Raw genomic sequence first — 19,718 nt, 5'->3', positions numbered from 1 at the left:
GCAAAATTGTTGTCTTCTTTCAAACCGAATGCTAGGTAGGTCGCGTTTTTTGTATGTCAGATGCTTATATTCACCTGTAGATCGATCTCACTTGATCAAAGTCCCTGTGGTTAATAAAATGTATTTCCCCACAGCCAAATAACCTACATGTAATATCGTCTGGACGTTTCGGTCAATAAGAAAATTCACATGTAGGAGAGGGGGCTACATGAGCTGCTCTGTCCTTTGCCTGAGATGGGGCCACATCTTTCAGTTGCTGGTGATCATCTCAGTCTTAGGAGGGATCTTGAGTCGGGATTTAACCAAACCAAACACCACGTGTCAGCTACAGAAATAGGCACTTTGGAGAATTACTATGTGAAAATCGAGCAAAACCCATGGACAGCCCAAAGCAAAGCCAGGTTGCTGATTTTTAAAGGAGATTTAGTGCTTTACCTTGTATGTCAGTACCTTAAAGCTTAAATATCCCACTCTCTGTTTTCCAGACAGAAGCAGCCTCCGCCAGCCAAGAAACCAGCAAAAATATTTCACCATGGATGTAGACGATGAAGAAAACATGAGTAAGATGTGCTTATTTACACAGTAATAAGCTATGTGATAATTTCTGAAGGTGACTTTTTCTCATGAGCACAGGGATGACTGCGAAGAAGCTTCAGAAGTACAAATTTATGTGTTTTGAAATACAGTACAGAAGAATGAATCACAGCTTTTTGCATTAAATGATTTCAATACATATGGTTATATGCTAGTCTAGTTATACCTTGTGTCTCATATTTTTCTTCCAACAACTGACTAATTACACAAAGTATTTTCCTAGTAATGCTGAGAGTTAGGGACTGGTCAGAAGGGAAAGGCGAGACCAAGGAGATGGAGTCAAACTGGATAAAATAAATGAGGGAAAGCAGCAATGGGGGAAGGAAAAGCAAAAGAAGGAGCTAGAAGAGCTCCCACAGGTCTTGTGTGGCTAATTATTCTCATTAGGTGCTGATTGTTCCAGCCCTGAGCTACTGAATTACTAAAGTGTGTTTAAACACAGAAAATCAAATATAGTGATCATCCTGATGCATCCACTGGTGAAGTGTTGCGAGGCTGCTGATTCTGTGGTATAATTAAGGTCTGATAACCTGCGGAGAAAAGTGTTCTCATTAAAACATTACAAAAATATTTTTACTATTTTATTGACCTTTCAACTACATCCATCTATCTATCTATCTATATCTATATATAAATATTTGTGAGAGAAATGTTCTGTTGCCACTATGCTCATGTGCTGTGCCCGACTGTAAATAGTTGTGTATGATACAATAACACCTTATTTTTCCCCTAAGTGACAGTGGCAAAACAAGACAACCCTGGCAAAGCCCAGCGGTGCTGAAGGGTTGTAGTTCAGTCTGAAAGCGTTACGGAACATTTTTAATGAGAGATAAAGAAGCCAGATTATTGTGGTTAGAAAAAAAAACAAACTCCAAACCCTGAAAATATTAACTGCACTAGAATGCATCTTTTTTTATTTGACTGAAACAGTGAAATCAACTGGAATATGCTGGCTAACACTTTCTATTCTTTGGTGTAAGCGAAGTTACTTCAGATGGATGCTTTGGCTATTTCTAGAAGTGATCTCCCTGAGCAAGCATTCAATAAAGTAACAGCTGTAACTGCATAATTCACATAAGTGGGGGTTTTGTTGTTTTCTGTTTGGGTGTTTTTTAGTTTTTTGCATCTTTTGGGTAAAAATCCCATTATCTCAGTAAGGACTATATCTGAGTCTTCCTAAGATGAAGAAAATATTATCTATCTGCAGGGGCATTCTGTAAGTGCCTGTAAGCAAAACACTCAGGTTTTGTGTGCTCCTGGTTTGTTGTTTGTGTTGGTGGTGGTTTGGTTCTTATGGGGTTTTTTGTTTGTTTTAGTGTGTGTGTTTTTATTATTTTTGGGTTTTTTGGTGTGTGTATTAGTAGACCGATATGCAAAACCATTCATGGAACTCATTGTCTGGAGGGGAGGCTGGCTCCATGGGGCCGGTACAGGTTTGGGACATGCATTTTATAACCAGAGTTGTCTCGCAAAAGTATATTTCGAGATGTCATATGTACCATGTGTTTGAAAGGAAGCTACAGATAACAATGGCTGCTTGGATGAGCCCATTTAATAGAAGGTGCAAGAAGACCTTCCTGCATCTGTACATCCACACAAACATCATGGATTTGAAATGTTAAATCATCAGATTTGCTGGGGAGAAATCAAAGTGCAAATTCTTAAGTTCTTCCCCTTGATTCATGCAAATATTTTTTTGGTAAAAATTTTTATCTTTCTGTATTTTCATCTCTCTTTAAGCTTGTGAAGTACGATATCAGAAGTTGCCCATTAAATGTTTTATTATTTTATGTAACTCCTTTTTGGGGAAGTATCTTACAGGAAAGGAAGGTGGGTATATGCAATACTTTGTAGCTTGCAGTTGCATAACTAGAATTGCTCTGCAGAAGCCAGAATTAAGTGTATTGGTTTGGCTGAAATGTGAGATAGCGATGAGGTTACATTAATGTCCCTGAGAAAACAAAATATTTCAGAGTTCAGGTTTTAAGGTCTTCTTCCTTTATTGAACATAGGGAAGATGTTACAAGAGACTTTGGGAAAAACTTGTTTTATTTATTTTTAGGATGTTTTTATTTGGTTTTCTGTTGCTTTGCATGGAGGGTATGTCTGCAGCACCGCGAACACCCCAGAAATGTGTGCTGGAAGCCCACCTGCCTATTATCTCAGTGTCAAACCAGAGAGCTTGGCAAAGCATCAAAAATAAACCATTTTTGAGGTGTAAATTCACACTTACGTGTCCTTATCGATGACCCTGCAGGCAAGGGAGAAGTGGAGCATTTTGCAGGACGCTTAGGACACTACCATGTGGTTGTCATGACCTTTCTCTTCGGTCATCTTCCCTCTTTCTCTAAAAAGATGCTTACATGTGGTGTATGGTTTTTGGAGGATGTTTTTTCCCCTGGATGTTTTTTTATGAAAAAATGACTTGTTTAGAATTTCCCCGGGCTGGTAAATGAGAGCAGCAGTATAACAGTGTCAAGGGTTTAGATTGCGGGGTGACAATAAAACCCTGGCAGATGTATTGTTAACCTCCTCCCCCCCGCCACTTCCCCCTTTTTCCCCTCCCTCTCCCCCCTTCCCACTCAGGACAGGCGATCGGGAGGGAAAGAAGGACAGAGAGGTGAGAGTTGGAAAAATTAAAGATGTTTTACTAGTGCTACTAATAAGAATAGAGAAAATAATACAAAATATACAAAACCAATCTTGAAAATCTCAACAACTGCAGAGCCGGCAAACCAAGTCCTGGACTGGACTCTGCAGCCAACCGGAGCTGGATTCAGTCTGTCACTAGGCCTCAGTTCGCAGGGACGACTAGCAAGGTCCTCTCCTAATGTCGGCCATAAGCAGAAGGGACAAAGGGAAAGGAAAAAGGGCAAAAAGGGACGAGACCCTCGTGATCTCCCACTTTATATAAAGTATTCACGTGAATGGAATGTTATACACAGTTGGTCAGTTTCTTGGTCACTTGTTTCTCGTTGCCCCTCTCGCAAGATGTCCATCCGTGCTTATCAATAAGTTTGCATTCCATTGCTATGTTTACCAAAACATGTGTCTGGTTCTCCAGGAAAATGCAGCTAATATGAAGGCTTTAGCTGACAGGCAAAATCACTAAAAGAGAAACTTGTTTTTTAATAAAACTAGGACAAACAGATAGCAAGAAACATCTTTTGGTTCAGCTAAGAGTCATCTAAATGTAATTAAGTGTGCTCCAGATCAGACAGAGCAGGGAGCGTGTCATCTCTCGGCAAGCAGGTAATGGAAGTTCCCCAATGGATAAAGCATCTTAATTACAGACACTTTTTAATTACAGGGAGTAAAACCAAAAAATAAACGAATGCACTCGCGTGGAAAATCTCTTTACTGCCATGAAAATTTCCTATGCCCTTTTCTTTTGAGCATTCTCGGGTTTGTAAGCCTCTCAAACAACGTTTCAGGAGCAGGACTTTCCTTCTGCTGAAGGTACTGTCAGCTGTGATTTTTACCAAGGCAGCTTCCACGGATGTCAGTGAAATCTCCACTCAAAGCTGCCAACTATTTTTAGTGAGTAGCAAATAAGCTACTCTTACAAAAAGTGTATTGTTCTTAAATCAGGGGCAGTATTAATGTTTAAGAAAACATGATCCTGTTATCAAGTGTTTGTGTCTGTATTAATGCTACTTTAAAGTGCTGAATACACAGCAACCACGATGGACCTCAGAGGGCTCTCTAAAGCATTTGCTCCTTGAGAACTGAAAGACTGGAAAGTGCATAGACTTCAAAGTATATTTAAAATCTAGGATTAAGCTGGTTTTAAACCTCTTGATTTTGGGGCATGTTAGGAGATTCACTAAGACTGTGTAAGCTTTCTGAGGCAAGATATTTGATGTTAACATATAAATGTTTAATAAAAAATAAAAAGGGATAATGAAGAGCCTTTGTTACTGAACACAGACACTTCTTTTTTATAATTCAGATGGTGTTTTTTTCCTCCTGCCAGCTCTCTCCTATGTTTTATGCTTTCTAATAGTATTTTAACATTCACAGTTCTCATTTTCCTGTCTTACTTTAGCTGTGATGCTGACAGCACAAGGCTTAATACTAGTTTCAAAATCAGACTGATAGACTCTGAAATAATCCAAGCTGTTTTTTAGAACATGCATGGAGTGGTTGTCCACGTCTGCCATGACCTCTGCTTTAGAGCAACTAAATTTTGCTCCCAGCTTGAGCTGTGATGGGATCCCGAATCAGCCAGAGCTTTTGGGGGGTAAAGATGAGTGAGAGACTCCCCAAAGTCTTACAGTCTCAGCTTCTCTAAGGGGGTGAGATGCTTGGAAGAGGGAGATGCTGGGCTGGAGAAGTTACTCCGTGTCTGAATATGGACAAGATTAAAGGAGGTGGCTTCTCTGACTTTAACAGGTGTGGTAGCTAATCTTGAGCGATCTGTCAGCTCTTCTCCAGCCCTGAGGTAATGAGGAGACCTCAGCACTGCTGGGCAGGACACACTAAAGGACCAAAAGCTCATCTTCACCCTCAGCCTGAGAAGCTGTTGCTCTTTCTTGCAGTGTGGTGATTCTGTGCCTTGAAACAAACCTGAGTCCTTCTGCTTGGCATTGAAAGTCTTTTTCTTTCCATCACGTGTAAAGCTGAGATTTGCATCACCTTCTCAATGCAGAAATTCACCTGCCTTCATGGTTTGACCCAGGCTGCTCGTACTCCCTGCTTGCTTGCTCTCCTAGTTTCTCCCACCCTGCATGTTCTCCAAAGCTAACAAGCCTGGGAGCTCTCAGGCAAGGAGTAGTTTTCTTCCCTTCTTTCTCATTGAGATGAGGTAAGTGTGCAAGTTTGTCTCCTGCATCCTACAAGTCCCCTCTCTCTGTCAGGTCATCGTTTCCCCTGGGTGGATTAAGAAATTCCATCAGCTGCCATACATACATGTAAAAGTTACCTTCTTTACCTTCAACTCCTGTTTTCCTTCTGTGATTTCCACAGGCCCTGGTAGTTTTCATATAGAAAGAAAGGTAGTTTTCATATAGAAAGAAAGGTAAAAACAGAGGACGTTAGTGTCCATGAAACTATTTGTGTGTAGCCTAAAAGTTGTATTGTCTGATAGCAAATTCCTGGTGCCACTAATATGAGCAATGTTCCAGAAATGGTGTTTTAGATGAGGTGTAGTTTTGGAGATTACAGCTTCAGGTAAGAAACTCACTGTAAGGAAAATGAAAAAATTCACTCTCTCCTTAGATGTCTTTACCATATGTAAGTATATATACAAATATATGTATCTGCCTGAACGCTGTGTATTGACAATTGTGGCCCTATAGCACACATTCTGCTGGCAATATAATTTGTGGCTGAACATTACAAGAGATACTTTATGAAACTTAGCGATTTCTAGCAATGAAATGCTTCAGAATATTTAGTGTTTCATTCCTGACCAAATTTAATTCACTGGAATGTAATGTTCAGTACTGTACACTTCTTTGTTGTGCTGCTGTGATTTAACAAAATGTGTTCCTACCTTGGCTTGTTCTTTTGATCTTTTTTTGTCTTCTTTTTTTTCTCTTTGAGCACCGAAAGGAGTAACCTATCGAGCTTTTGCTGGAGGATGTTATAAATGAAAATTTAGTAACCATTCCATCAGCTTTGTAACCTGGGTGAAGTGATGTGTGCACGGCAGGGGACTCTTAGGGAAGACTTAAAGTGTGGCTGAACTTGTTACTGTGAAAAACACTTCTACCTTGGTTTGCTCTCATTTCAATTAGTATTTATCACCTAGTGTCAGTGTAGATGTAATATAGACATACTGAAATTTTGGAACAGAAGAGATAGAAATGCTTGACGTAGAAAATTTACCTTTTCATTCACAAACACCAATATAAAGCAGAAATAATTAATTTCCTTAGTTTCTTTATCAGGATAAAAATAACGTCTTTGAAAATATGACTTTTTAAATATACCTCTGATGTATCATTACCCCAACTTTCTACTTTAGAAAAGAAATAATTACATTAATAATGTCTTTTCCCCCCCCATTAAAATGTCATCATTGTGATTGCACAGCTTTTTTCACACTTCTTTATTCTGCTTAGTCTTAAGAGTTACTTGTAGTCGTAAGAGGAGATCTTTATTGTGATTTTTGGGTTCGTATCTCTGTGACAGCAGTTTTCTTACTGTGCAAGGAATTACAGAATAGCTTGTAAATGATAAATATAGGGTTTCCTAATAGAAAAGCCTGAAAAAGAATTGAATTAGGAGACTATGAAACAGCTAAAGAGAAACAAAAGCTTTCAAACACTATTCAGTCAAGGGGCCCAGCAAAGCACTGCCTAGTTTTTCGTGGCTCAGGTTTTGTGTCATTTTTCAATTTGAGCTATTAAAATCACTGAGGGGAAAAAAAAGCATTATGAATAAAATAGGAATAAAGTAGAATTAAGTATCCATCTCCTAGTACTGGTCTTAAGCATCCATTTTTACTTTGCTAATACTAGTTCTTTGATAGTAGCCTATGCCTATAAAACAATTATATTTCTGGTTTAAAGCATTTTTCAAGCAAAACGTAACTTATGAGTAAAAGTTTTGTTCCAGCATGGTTTAAGTGGCAACAACAACAAAAAGCTGCAATGTTATGTTGCTAAATGCTTGTATCAAATGTGCAGTTTGAAAATTATTCTTCAACGTATCCCTTGAACTATCGAGAGGTTGTATCGCACCATTATCTCTGATCGTACCGCAGAACGTTTAACCTGTGAGCACACATCACTTAACCAGTTACAAAGAGAGATAAAGGAATCTATAAATTTTGCATTTACAAGGTCCTGCAACGAAGGCATTGTAAGTTACTCTTTCTGGGCACCGCAGGTTCCAGCAGCACCGACGTTAAAGAAAACCGCAACGTGGACAACGTTCCCCCCAAGGACGGTGGCGGGCAAGGCGCCGGGGAGGGGACGCAGCTCTCCAACGGCGGGGGCAGCGGCAGCCGAAAGCGTCCTTTGGAGGAGGGCAACAATGGCCACTCCAAATTCCGCCTGAAGAAGAGGAAGAAAACACCCGGCCCCGTTCTGCCAAAGAACGCCCTGATGCAACTTAACGAGATTAAACCCGGTTTACAGTACAAACTCCTCTCCCAGACGGGACCGGTCCACGCTCCCATGTTCGTGATGGCGGTCGAAGTCAACGGGCAGGTGTTTGAGGGGTCTGGCCCGACGAAGAAGAAGGCCAAGCTTCACGCTGCCGAGAAGGCCCTGCGGTCTTTTGTCCAGTTTCCGAACGCCTCTGAAGCCCACCTGGCCATGGGGAGGACTCTGTCGGTCAACACGGACTTCACCTCCGACCAAGCAGACTTCCCTGACACCCTTTTCAACGGGTTCGAAACGCCGGTCCCTTCTGACGCGTCTTTTTACCTGGGGTCCAACGGGGACGGGTCCTTTAGCTCTGGCGGGGACTACGGTTTGCCGTCGTCAGCCGTGGCCAGCGGCCTTTCCCAGTCGCCTCTCCCCGCGCCGCCGCCCTACCCGTCCGCCAGCGGGAAGAACCCCGTCATGATCCTCAACGAGCTGCGACCGGGGCTCAAGTACGAGTTTCTGTCGGAGAGCGGGGAGAGCCACGCCAAAAACTTCGTCATGGCCGTGGCGGTGGACGGTCAGACTTTTGAAGGCTCGGGAAGGAATAAAAAGCTGGCAAAGGCCCGGGCCGCGCAGTCGGCCCTGGCATCCTTGTTTAACATGCAGCTGGACCAGACCCCGTCCCGACAGCCCATTCCCAGCGAGGGGCTCCAGTTACACTTGCCGCAGGTGAGGAGCCCTTTGGGTTTTCTTGAGGTCTTTGGGTAATGACCAAGAGTAGCCAAGTCGTGCGTATTGAGTCAGCTTAGAGCATTTCTGCTGTTTATTCTGCTTCCATAGATGTGTGTGTCCATATATATGTGTGTATTAAGTGATTTATCCACTTATGGCTTCTGATAATTGCATGAACTCTTTGTGTTCTGTTGGATAGTGAAGAGGCTTTGTTGCTGGTGCTTTTGACCACGTCACACAAGAGAGCACCAAGCCCAGCGCAGCAGTGCCAGCTTGGATTTGGGTTTGTGCTGAGGAAAGCTGGAATCACATCTTACTCGTCTTAGGCAGCAAGACTTAGATGGAGTTCAAGTCAGAATTACTGCTTTAAGTAAAATTATCATTTGACACAGCAGTTTTTAGCAGGGAAGAAAACCATTCTCCTCTGCAAACCAAAATTGTTGGCATTAACAGAGCTGAATAACGGAAGTCAAGGGCAGATTAAGTGAGGCTAATGCAGTCGCCACATACTTTCAAGGTCTAAATAAATGACACACTTGCAGTGCATGTATCCAAGATGTGTGGTCAAATAGCTGTCATCTAAAGAATTGTGCTCTAATCAAATTAGTTCATAAGCATATGTGAGTTGCTTAGGCAAGTAAATCTGGATGAGAAATAGTTTAAGTTAATTAATGAACTAGAGGAAGTATCAAACATACCAGACGTTGATCAGAAATTTAAAGTAGCTATAAAGGAGTAGTTTTTACAATTTTTTTAATGAAGAAAAAGCCTCCCTTATTTGCTTGCTTGTGTTTCTCACCAGTCAAGCTACAGAAATGATTGTTCAAGTGCCCTCTTTCTACTGTGTCTCTTGGGTCTTTTTAGTGATATTGTGTGCCTGTCTAAATTCAAATACTTGCCTATGACTTTTTTTGCAACTTTGTCTGTTTATTATGAGAATTTCAAGGCTTTGACTTTTCTGTCTCAAAAATGTTGTTTTAGATTTAATGAAAATTACAAGATATTGGTCTGATTTGATAATGTGGGTTCGAAGAGCGTAACTGGATGTTGTGGCTGTTTTAATTGTGCTGTTCCCTCAAAATGCATGGGCGGTATGAATTATTTGGATATTCCTTTATGCTCTCTTTTTTAACTTTGCACAATTATTAACTTATTGATGAATGTTTCCATCATTTTCAAATCTAGAACCCAGTGGACTTTAGATTAATGCCAAACATACTGGGTGGGGAGGGGGGGTTGCTGGTTCTGCCCCGCATAGACCCAATTCCAAGACAGTTATTTATTCAGAGGCTTTTGATCAACTTGTGATCATTGTCATCATTGTCCTTTCTGCACTTCGCTGTGTTGTATTATCCTGCTTTTAATTATAATTAGCTGTCAATTTATTTGAATTACATGAAGGTCTGTTACATATTGGCGATTTTGGTCTTTTATCTATTAATGATTAATAAGGGCTTTAAGCAATTTGATGTTTTCAGGTCCTGCTTTATTTATCTTTTCTTTTAACTCTGTGAGTTGTTTTATTTTTTGACAAAGTGTTTACTCAGGATGTGCAAAGATGTTATATCTGGAGATAATCCTATAGTGGGTGAAGTCACAAACCTCGGAGAATACAGGAATGATGTGAGGATAGCATTTATTATAACCCATAGACCAAATAAAATGCCAGTTGAGTTGGTAAAAAAATGGAAGCTAGAAACATGCAAGGGGAGTAGAAATCCAAATACCAACTGCTCAGTGGTTGTGCCAATGGTGATGTTGGAGTTGGCTGCCTGGGTGGCAGGTTCGAAACCTGGCTGTAGCTGGTGCGTTAACTTGAGGTGCCTTGAGAGAAAAAGCGATAGAGTGGGAAGAGTGGAGGGGAGGGAAGAGATGATCCCTGCACTGGAGGTTGTCAGTCTTGCTTTATAGGGACTTGCCTCCCAAAAACACAGAAATCTTTTCACGGTTAACTACACCTTGTAAATGGAAAGCCATCCTCGCTTTACCTCCCACCCCTCCCTGCGGGGGGTGACCTTGTCATGGTTCTGCAGCTGGTAGGTGATGAGAACTGGAGGAGACAGTGAAATGTGAACAGTCTTTTTAAATCTCTTCTGAAAACAAAAGGGTCACATGTTTATAGATTAATTGTGGAAGCTGATGTGACCAGCTTTCTGAAAATATGATTTCTGGGGAAAAGAGTGTTGTTGAGCACTCAACCACAGCAAGAGCCGCACTGGTATGGACAGAAGCTTCTTCTCACATTATTCCCTCCCCAGCGCCATGTCCCTGCCAGCAGCCCCAGCATCGAGGTTTGTAAGGGATGCTGGTGCTGGCCTCGGCTGCTTCCACCTCTGGGGCCGGTCCTGCCACTGAACAGTGCCTTGGGCATCTCAGGAGCTGGGGCAGGAACATCCTTGGACATCTCAGAGGCGTCAGATGCTCTGTTGGACTTGGCATTTCTTGATTTTTAGTCTCTTTAACACCCAGAGAGAAATCTCCCAGACAACACTTGTTTTCTCTCCTTTTTCTCTTTTCCCTCACACACTCCATGCTTCCCAAGGAGGGCCATGAAGGGTCTCACACCTCTGTCAAAGGTGGGACGATGCTGTCCCTAAAAGAAGTACTCAAGCCAGTACCAAATACCTTGAAAAAAATATGAGAAAAGGGCATATTGTAGCAGTACTTCCCCAGTATGTGCTTCTAACCTTCAGCAGTTTGTGTCTCAAGAAGTTTTTCAGCCAGAAACCGTGTCTTTCCAGCTGAGAGCCTTTGAATTTCTCCATTAATTACAAGCCTTTCTTGAACTTCTGTAATCTTTTAGCTTCCATAGCACCTTGTAGCAGTAAATTCCATTGTGTAAGTACGTATTGTGGGAAGAACAGTCTCCTCTGGTTTGTTTCGAACATGCATCCTGGTGTGCCCTTTGGGGAAAGTCGGCTGGTCCAGGCTGCCGGCATCACTGACGGGAACGGCTTCCATCAGACGGTAGGAACTTTATTTAGGTAAGCTTTATTATGATACATCCCAGATTTCCTCAAAGTGTTGACTTAGAAAGATAGCTGATTATTCAGGATGCAAAGAGGCGGAAATTAGAGAATTGGAATTGTAAATATTGAAGCTTAGAAATCATGATTTAGATTAGTGAAAGCTGGACTATTGTGAGAGAAAGCAACTTGCAGTAGGCAAATAAGCAGTGTAGCTGCAGATGAAATTAATTTTTAAAGATCCACTAGAGGGAATACTTTCAATCGTTCGCCTAATTGTGTTGCAAATTAAGTTTATCCTGTATATCATTGTGGACAGACATTGAAACAAAATGTTACGCAGAAAGAATGGAGTCATAACCAGTACTGCAGCGGCTACATTTGCTTTAAGTGCTGTGTTAATCCTGGTTCAGCTTGGGGTAAGAAGAAACTATAAAAGAAGTATTAAAATATAGGAAAGATATACAAATTAATGATGAAAATTATTTGAGATCTTGGAATTGGTGAGTAGTAATGTTGGAATAATTGCTGTTGATTTGGGAGAAATGTAAAGGACATGTTGGCAAAAGCAGGGAGAGAATCTACTGCCAGGTAGCAGTTCCTTTAAATAAATGCAGGAAACTGGAGCACTAGAAAATAATTACCCTATTCTGTTAGTGTAGATATGTCTGCACCTTGTCTGAGTTGCATGTGCTGGTTGCTGTCAGAGGAGAGATGATGGACCTTGATTTTGGTCCCACCACGTGGGTTCTCACCACTGTTCATCTGGCGTGATCTCTGTGTCCTGCCAAGGTCTTCCTTTGGATCCAGACAGACCTGAGCTTCAGCTTCAGGATATTGTAAAATACGGGTGGTCAGGGTGGTTCTGCTACAACATTGCTGCAAGATAACCAAAATCAGTCTGTATGTGTAGAATTGAATTCACTTCATCAGAGAAGGGAACAGAGCACCCAAAATAGCTTTCAGCTCATGTGCCTTAACAAGCAAACTGTCAGCTATTTTAGGTCTTTCCTTTTTTGAATTACTCAACTTTGAGTAATGATTTAATGCAGGAGCCAGGGTAGAGAACCCATGTGTCAGATGCTAGGGCACTCACTGGGAAGGTGAGACACGAGTTCCATTTCTGTTCCAGTTAATATTTATTTGTATGAAAGGGAGTAGAGCCAGAATGAGAAGTGAAAGAACTCTACCCAGGCTGGTCAGTGGCCTGGGCTTGCCATGGAGACAGCTTTCAAGTCCTTGGTTTTGAGACAGGGACAGCAAGGACATCGTTTTAGGCCAGTAGGTCTTGTTCCCGGTGGTTCAGTGCTCTGTTTGCAGCCTGCCTTATTCTTCCATGCTCTTAGTGACACTGAACTGTTAATGTAATAGACCACCTGGGAGAAAAGGATGATTCTTCCCATTTATTGGATGAGTATATATAACTAAATATAATATAGATACGCATATAATAGCGTTTGTTCCTCACTGCCTGCCTGTTGTCATGCAACTCAGGTTTCAAATAGAATAAAACAATCTTTAAGATATCTGCCTGTTCTCTGGCAGTGATTTTTTTGCCCCCCTGCCCAGTTCCTCCAGTATTGTTCGCATCTCTAGCGGTCGGTTTGTCTCGCGTGAGTTCTGCTTAGTCCTTCTTATCAGCCTCCCCAGTGTCTGGCTTCATGTTCATTTGAGCGTTTTTAGGTTTCCTTGCCAGCAGCTTAGTTCCACACTGTTTGAGATGCAGCCCCATCCTGTCATTCTGTGCCAGCTTACATCTTCCCAGAGGGACTCGCCATGTTCTCGCTTGTAAACTGACGCCACAGTTTCCTCTGCTTTTCTTATAATGTGAAAAAAATAATCTGTTTTTGTAAAAAGCTAGTGTATCCACACTGTATGCAAGCATGCTGTTCAAGTAGCCTTTTGTCAGCAGTGTTGGCAGGTAAGTTGACTGTGGGTTTGTTCCAGAAACACCTGGCAGTTTCTGGTCCCACCTCTTGGCAAGAAGCTCCTCAAGCCGGCTCTGGTTCCTCAGCCTTGGTTTGGCCATGTGGGGTGATGATCTGTGTAATGAGTTACAGTGGTCCTGGAAGAAGCATTCCTCTATGTTCACCCTTGGCAAATGGTTGGTTTTGATTTGGCATTTTGAAATCGCCATTTTTGGTATGCGTTGAACTTTGTGTTTTTGTGTAGCTCGGTGTTGGAGAAGACTCCCCCAGTTACCAGCCATCACGCTCACTTTTTTTTGGAGAAGGGGTGACCCATCCTGTTTATTACCTGGGTGGCAAGCCTGTCTGGCAGCCTTCAAAGCCTCTTTGTTCTCAGGTCCAACCCTAATTGGAAAAGTTTGTTTCAGTAGTTCTGCAATAGTATATGCCATCATAATGTCGTTCTACATGTTTTTACATTGTCAGCTGCCAGCCGTGTTCTCCTGCCCAGCATGTCGTGATGTAAGATAGAGCAAACAATATATATATATATATTACAGAAATGAGGGTGTAAAACTTGCAGCTGGGAAGCAGTGTCCATAATTATGCAGTGGGGCTATAGATAAAACACTGGAATGGGGACTCTGTTTCTTGTTCTGCAGTGATCTGCCTGTGTAGCTGCAGGGAGGTTAATCATTTAAGCCTTTTGTGTATTAATTTTCCATTTCTAAAACCAGGGTGAGAATAAAACTGTTGCTTGTTATTTTTTCTTTAGTGTATTTACCTTAAAGTTCAGCTATTTGCATTAGGTAAGTACTAACACAATTAAACACAGATTTTGTGCTGTGTGGTCACAGTGCTGTCAGAGCAATTTTTACTCCAGCAGTAAAATGACCTTATTTGAAAATAAGTGCCTGACCAGCTATATTTGTAGCATCTGAGCAAAACTGCTTTCCTGAAAAAATTCTCAATCTGTTAATAAGAGTTTCTGAATTGCAGTTCATTTAAATGCATCAAGAAAACTTGTATTTGCAATGTTGAGAGTCTTCTGACTCTACAGGTTGTGCAACTGCAAAACATTGACCAAAGGCTGGTGCAGATGTGACCCGAGTCAGCACTGACAGCTGGTCACTGTCTGCAGTCGGGTCCTGGCAAAGGGTGTTGAGCTCTGAAATCATGACACATGAGCTTTAATTTTTGCTTCCTCAGCTGCTGCAGCTTTTCCAGAAGGAAGTTAACATTGAGAGCTCCTCCACGTTATTTCTAAGCTGTCGGTTCTCATGAGCATTGTTAAGAAAATGGTGAATCAGGGCAGGACTCTCAGCCACAAGCATCATTTTGGGCTCAATGTAGTTACTTACATTGGGTGCTCCTGGGTGTCTAAGACATCTGCATGGAGCTGGTGGGTGTGACACAGGACCTGTGTCCTTCTGGTGTGTCAGGCTGTGGGCCAAGTGGTTACCCTACAATATCTCGGGTATCATGGACAACTGGATCACGATCTTTATATCTGGTGTTCTGAGATGGGGACCTGAGCTCCTTCCTGGGCCTGTCTGCTCTTCCTCTCTGGCTGCGTGTCCCTTTGTTTTCAGTTTATTTTCAGGTGAAAATTCAATAATTTAATCTTGACTCATCTCCTCTAGCTGTTTTGGTTCCAGCCGCCTTAAAAACAGCAGGTGAGATTAGCTGCAGTGCCGAACTAAACCGTCATTCAACAAGAGCAGGGCTGGTATTTTAAGTTTTCCTTAAAACGGGAATTTAGCCCCCATTATGGTCTGACCCTGCTGGTGGGACACAGTGAGGCTCTGACTGTTACTGTTCAACTTTTCCTGACGGTGAAAGAGAAAAACCCTTCCAAGTTTTGAGATAGTTTATTTTGGGTTATACATCAATGACATTTTTCTATTCCTAAATTTGCATATGTCCTGTAAAAATAAGAAATAGAAAGTGTTTAACTGGTGTTGAAAACAGATTTTGTTCTTATTTATGTAATAGCTAGATAATTAATTCAGTTGTTATAAAAGGTTTACATGTTGGTTTGAGGAGCCTGGTTTCTGCACTTCAATCTTCTTGTCAGGTCCGATGTTGAGGATACTGAAATGATGTGTTTTGAGGTTTGAGCATGAAAGCATAGACATATCTGTCTATCCAGTTGTTCTCCTGAGCCTCAAATGTTCATAACCATCATGAGCATTAGGTGCTTTGATGCTTGGCTTAGGGCTGTCTGACCCTGTTTTAATAGACGTGGAGCACACAGAGCTTTGCTTCCACTTCTCAAGAGCTGCCTGAAAATTGGACCCAGCCACCTCCTTGACATGCAGCTGATGCCCGATGTCCACTTGTTTAATTTATTGTGTCGAATCATTTAAAAGTGCAAATCTTTATAACGTAATGCTTCTGTAATTTTTAAGTGATTTCTTTAATTTTCTAATGCACATTTCTGTGTGATCCTGCAGGTTTTAGCTGATGCTGTTGCACGCTTGGTTGTAGATAAATTCAGTGATTTGACAGAAAATTTCACATCTCCACATGCACGCAGAAAAGTCCTCGCTGGAATTGTCATGACAACAGGTAAAGAACCAGTACTGAAATATGTTTTTACTATTTAATCTTCAAGGTGCGCTAACTATAGCAGTTAAATCTTGGCTCAAGATAATTACAGGAAAATCAGACCTGCAAATACCTGTTTTTCCACCGAGTTCCTGTCTTGTGCCTGATTGAGGCATCTGAGATCATTCATGCTCTACAAAATACACATACCTTTTAAAATGAATCCTGCAACATTTTGAAGGTAAATCTAAAATTAATTTCACTGCATTGGTCACTCAGATGGTATTCTTGGGTTTTGACATATCGTATAAGAAATTATGCTTGCTTTCCAAGTTAAGGTTTTGCACTTTAAGTTATTCTTGCTATATTTTATTCTTAGCACTTTGTTTCTCTGTTATTTAGTTAAAGTATCTGAAGAAAGTAGCTTGTGTTTTGGCAGCTGATGCTGGCGTGCATGTGCAAACGACAGTAACGTCGTGGTTCTTGAATGCTGATCTGACTCTGCCAGATCACCCGAAACAGCTAAGTTCTGCCCGAAGCTGATCTGCATCCATGCTGCTGTTGAGTTTTCCTCAGGCCTAAGGTTTATCTTGGTCTTCAATCCACCTCAGCCCTTGATGGGACATTAATTTTGGGCCTGTCATGCGATGTCCTGATTAGTTGTACGAGTCAGTGATACATGTAGAGCCATGTTTCTCCTGAGTGGTCTGCGTGGAAAGTGGACCTTGGGCATTTTTCTTGGTCCTTCAGGCTGCATAGTAATTTCCCTTGGGGAGTTGGACAATGCCAACTCTTTCCTTCTGTGGAGATCACACAGAATCACAGAATGTCAGGGGTTGGAAGGGACATCAAGAGCTCATCCAGTGCAATCCCTCCATGGAGCAGGAACACCCAGATGAGGTTACACAGGAAGGTGTCCAGGCGGGTTGGAATGTCTGCAGAGAAGGAGACTCCACAACCCCCTGGGCAGCCTGGGCCAGGCTCTGGCACCCTCACTGAGAAGAAGTTTCTTCTCAAATTTAAGTGGAACCACCTGTGTTCCAGTTTGTACCCATTGTCCCCTGTCCTACCATTGGTTGTCACCGAGAAAAGCCTGGCTCCATCCTCGTGATGTTTGAGATGTTTGTAGGGGCAGACACTTCATTGCCAGGGTCTGAAGGTGCTGATTAGGGTAGATAACCACATGCTTTAGGAACCAGAATGTGACAAGGGGACAGTGTACCCCGAACTCTGTCACAAGACATTTGTGATGGGCTGACCAGGCCAACAAACACCAACCCAACCTCTCGCTTGCAGCCCTCTCTGGGGACGTGGGGAGAAATGGAAGGAAGGTGAGAAGACTCATGGGTAGATAGCAGCTGTAGCCTTGAATGTCCTCTTATTTTCCTGGAGCTCTCATTGCTGAACAAAGTGCTTATGGGCTGGGATACCCCTTGGTCACTGTGGCCCAGCTGTCCCATGGGCAGGAGAGGGCAGCTGGGCACATGTTTGTTTTATTTTTATTTTTTTTTAAGGCCACATATTTCATCAGGACTTGGAGCTCAAACAGCCCGAATCTCAATTACCTTTTTAATGCCTCAGTTACCAATTCCCTTGCCAATTGCTAGCTATACCCCTTATATTGGCATTACCATCGTGCAGTCCAGGTGGTTACAGGAGGATGCTCAGTTCTGGGTGCTTGGGCTGCCTTGAACGTGGTTATTCTGCTTTTCCACACCACGGTCACTATTCTGCAGGAGGAAGACAGAAGAAGGTGTTTGACAGGCTTGGCTGCTTTCTGCCTCTGCTGATGAGGCCTTGAGAGCCTCAGAAGGGACTCGTGTGGCTTGTTGGGACGTTTTTTTGCTGAGTGCTTTGCTAGAGGGATGTTACATTTTGAACTGCCTTTCTGAATTCTTCATGCAGCTGACCTTTATTTTTTGGTGGGATAAAAGTTCTCTGTATAAAAACTACCCAAAATATTATTTTAATTCTATTGTACAGAATTACTTAATACCAAGAGCTACACTTCTATAAGTGTTACATTCCTGACAAGCTTTAAGCATTAAAACTTATTCGTTCCCTAGTCTTACTGTTCCTATTGTTGGCTTAATACCCTTCCATAATGTGTTGCTGTTTTAATAAATTGGTGCCTTTCAGATTTCTGAAGTGGCTGTGCAAATCTGCATGGTTGGCCAGAAGGTACGTGCTGGCTGCCTGGGGCTCAGGAAAAAAACCACTGTCTTTGCAGCTCTGGCTTCAATAACTCCTCCTGAAGCAGCAGTTTTTCCCTGCAGGTTTTCAGTTTCTAACTCATTCAAACTCCAATATGAAGAACTCACAAAAACCATAGATGGTGTTGGTACAGGGAGGGTATGGCTGAGTGAAGCTTTTGCTTTAAAGAATGTATCAGAAGAAGAGAAGTGAACGAAAAGAAAGGAGCCTTGTTTGGGTTCCGCAGGAAGATCACTTGCTAGATTATTTGTGAATTTAATTGCAGCTTCCTCCTGAAATTTTGTTTTGCAGGTACGGACGTGAAAGATGCCCTGGTAATAAGTGTTTCTACAGGAACAAAATGCATCAATGGCGAATACATGAGTGATCGTGGTCTTGCATTAAATGATTGCCATGCAGAAATTATATCTCGTCGGTGCCTGCTTAAATTTCTGTATACCCAACTTGAGCTTTATCTAAGGTAAGCTGGAGGGAAGTGGAAGATGAGCTGATCACATGGAGCTGAAAAGGTGTCTGTGTAAAACATCTGTCTCAATTATTTCCATGTGAAACACTTGTCCCGTTGCATTAGGATGTTTAATTGAGAACTCAGACCCTTTGCCCTCAAGTTTGACTTTAACAAAATATGTATTCAGTTAGGTGTCAATCACGAGAGGGAAGGACAGAAAAAATAATTAAGAATATTTTTTTAAACTGTAAACATGTACATCAAAATAATCTCAAGTGAACTAAAGGGTGTTGGATGTTTCATTTGGTGGTAAGTGCCTGAAAGCTCTTGACGTCTGGGTATATCAAGAGCACTCTATTTCTTGTCTCGATGGTATTTTAATTTTGTTACTTATAATAACTGTTAGATTTATGCTACAAAATTTCCAGCCATCCTGTGTTTGTTTTTAATGCCAATTAAGACTCCCCAGCTTATGGTTATGTATGCGTAGTGTCAGTTTTGACTCTAGCTATATTCTCTATTTCAGCAATAAAGAAGATCAACAAAAATCCATTTTCATCAAATCGGAGCGAGGCGGGTTTAAGCTGAAGGAGAATGTGCAGTTTCATCTCTATATCAGCACATCTCCTTGCGGCGACGCTCGGATTTTCTCACCACACGAAGCGGCACAAGAGGGTATGACAGCGGCCCTACTCGAGCATGGGACTTTGAAGTATTCTTTGAGCACCTACAAGTGGCACAGTTAAAATTCAGGTGTCTTCTTTCCTTTTAGTGTAGATGTGTGTTAGACAAAGATCTCTCCAAAAAAAAAAATCTGAGCTGTTCTTCCTGTATGGTAGAAGTTAAGTATAGACTGATCCAGCGAGTGGTCTTGAAGAGGCCGAGATCAGCCAGTGAGTCAGTTCTTTGTACAGAACTAACCAACCCTTTCACCGTTTCCATCTTTTAATGGTAGTTGTCTGCTTGCCCCTTTCTCGGTCTGTCCATTAACTTCATTCTAACGCTGTAACACGCAGAACAGAGTTGAAGAGCTACCTGCTGCGTGCTGCTCCTTCCCGGAAAGCTTGGTTTAATTGCAAGTGTGTTTTAGAAGATGGTGTTTGTGAGAGACGTCTCATGCTGTAGCTAATTTGCAAGGAGCAATAGAAATTGTTATGCAAGCCAGCAGTTACTCAGGCAAATACCTTTAATTGCTTCTTCTTGAGTTGAATTGATTCTTTTACTGCTATCTGTAGAACACTTTGACAGTGTTTCTCAGCTGATTGTA

At 41.9% G+C, this 19,718-nt stretch overlaps 1 protein-coding gene across 2 annotated transcripts in view; it reads left to right on the top strand.

The window, feature by feature from the left end:
* Positions 1-19,718, top strand: part of ADARB1 (adenosine deaminase RNA specific B1) — a 63,990-nt gene that overhangs the window by 27,145 nt on the left and 17,127 nt on the right. The window contains exons 3-7 of one of the 2 annotated variants that reach the window (XM_065069358.1): positions 486-560; positions 7,432-8,363; positions 15,696-15,810; positions 18,295-18,463; positions 18,978-19,126. In XM_065069358.1, the coding sequence (XP_064925430.1) occupies positions 533-560; positions 7,432-8,363; positions 15,696-15,810; positions 18,295-18,463; positions 18,978-19,126 (1,393 nt within the window). In that variant the 5' untranslated portion in view covers positions 486-532. Of the gene's footprint in view, positions 1-485; positions 561-7,385; positions 8,364-15,695; positions 15,811-18,294; positions 18,464-18,977; positions 19,127-19,718 lie in introns of both variants that reach the window. The other variant, XM_065069359.1, reaches the window with a different exon arrangement.

The sequence above is a fragment of the Columba livia genome, chromosome 7 (assembly GCF_036013475.1).
Source record: "Columba livia isolate bColLiv1 breed racing homer chromosome 7, bColLiv1.pat.W.v2, whole genome shotgun sequence".
NCBI classification, from domain to species: Eukaryota; Metazoa; Chordata; class Aves; order Columbiformes; family Columbidae; genus Columba; species Columba livia.
This window is presented reverse-complemented; position numbering and strand designations above follow the sequence as displayed.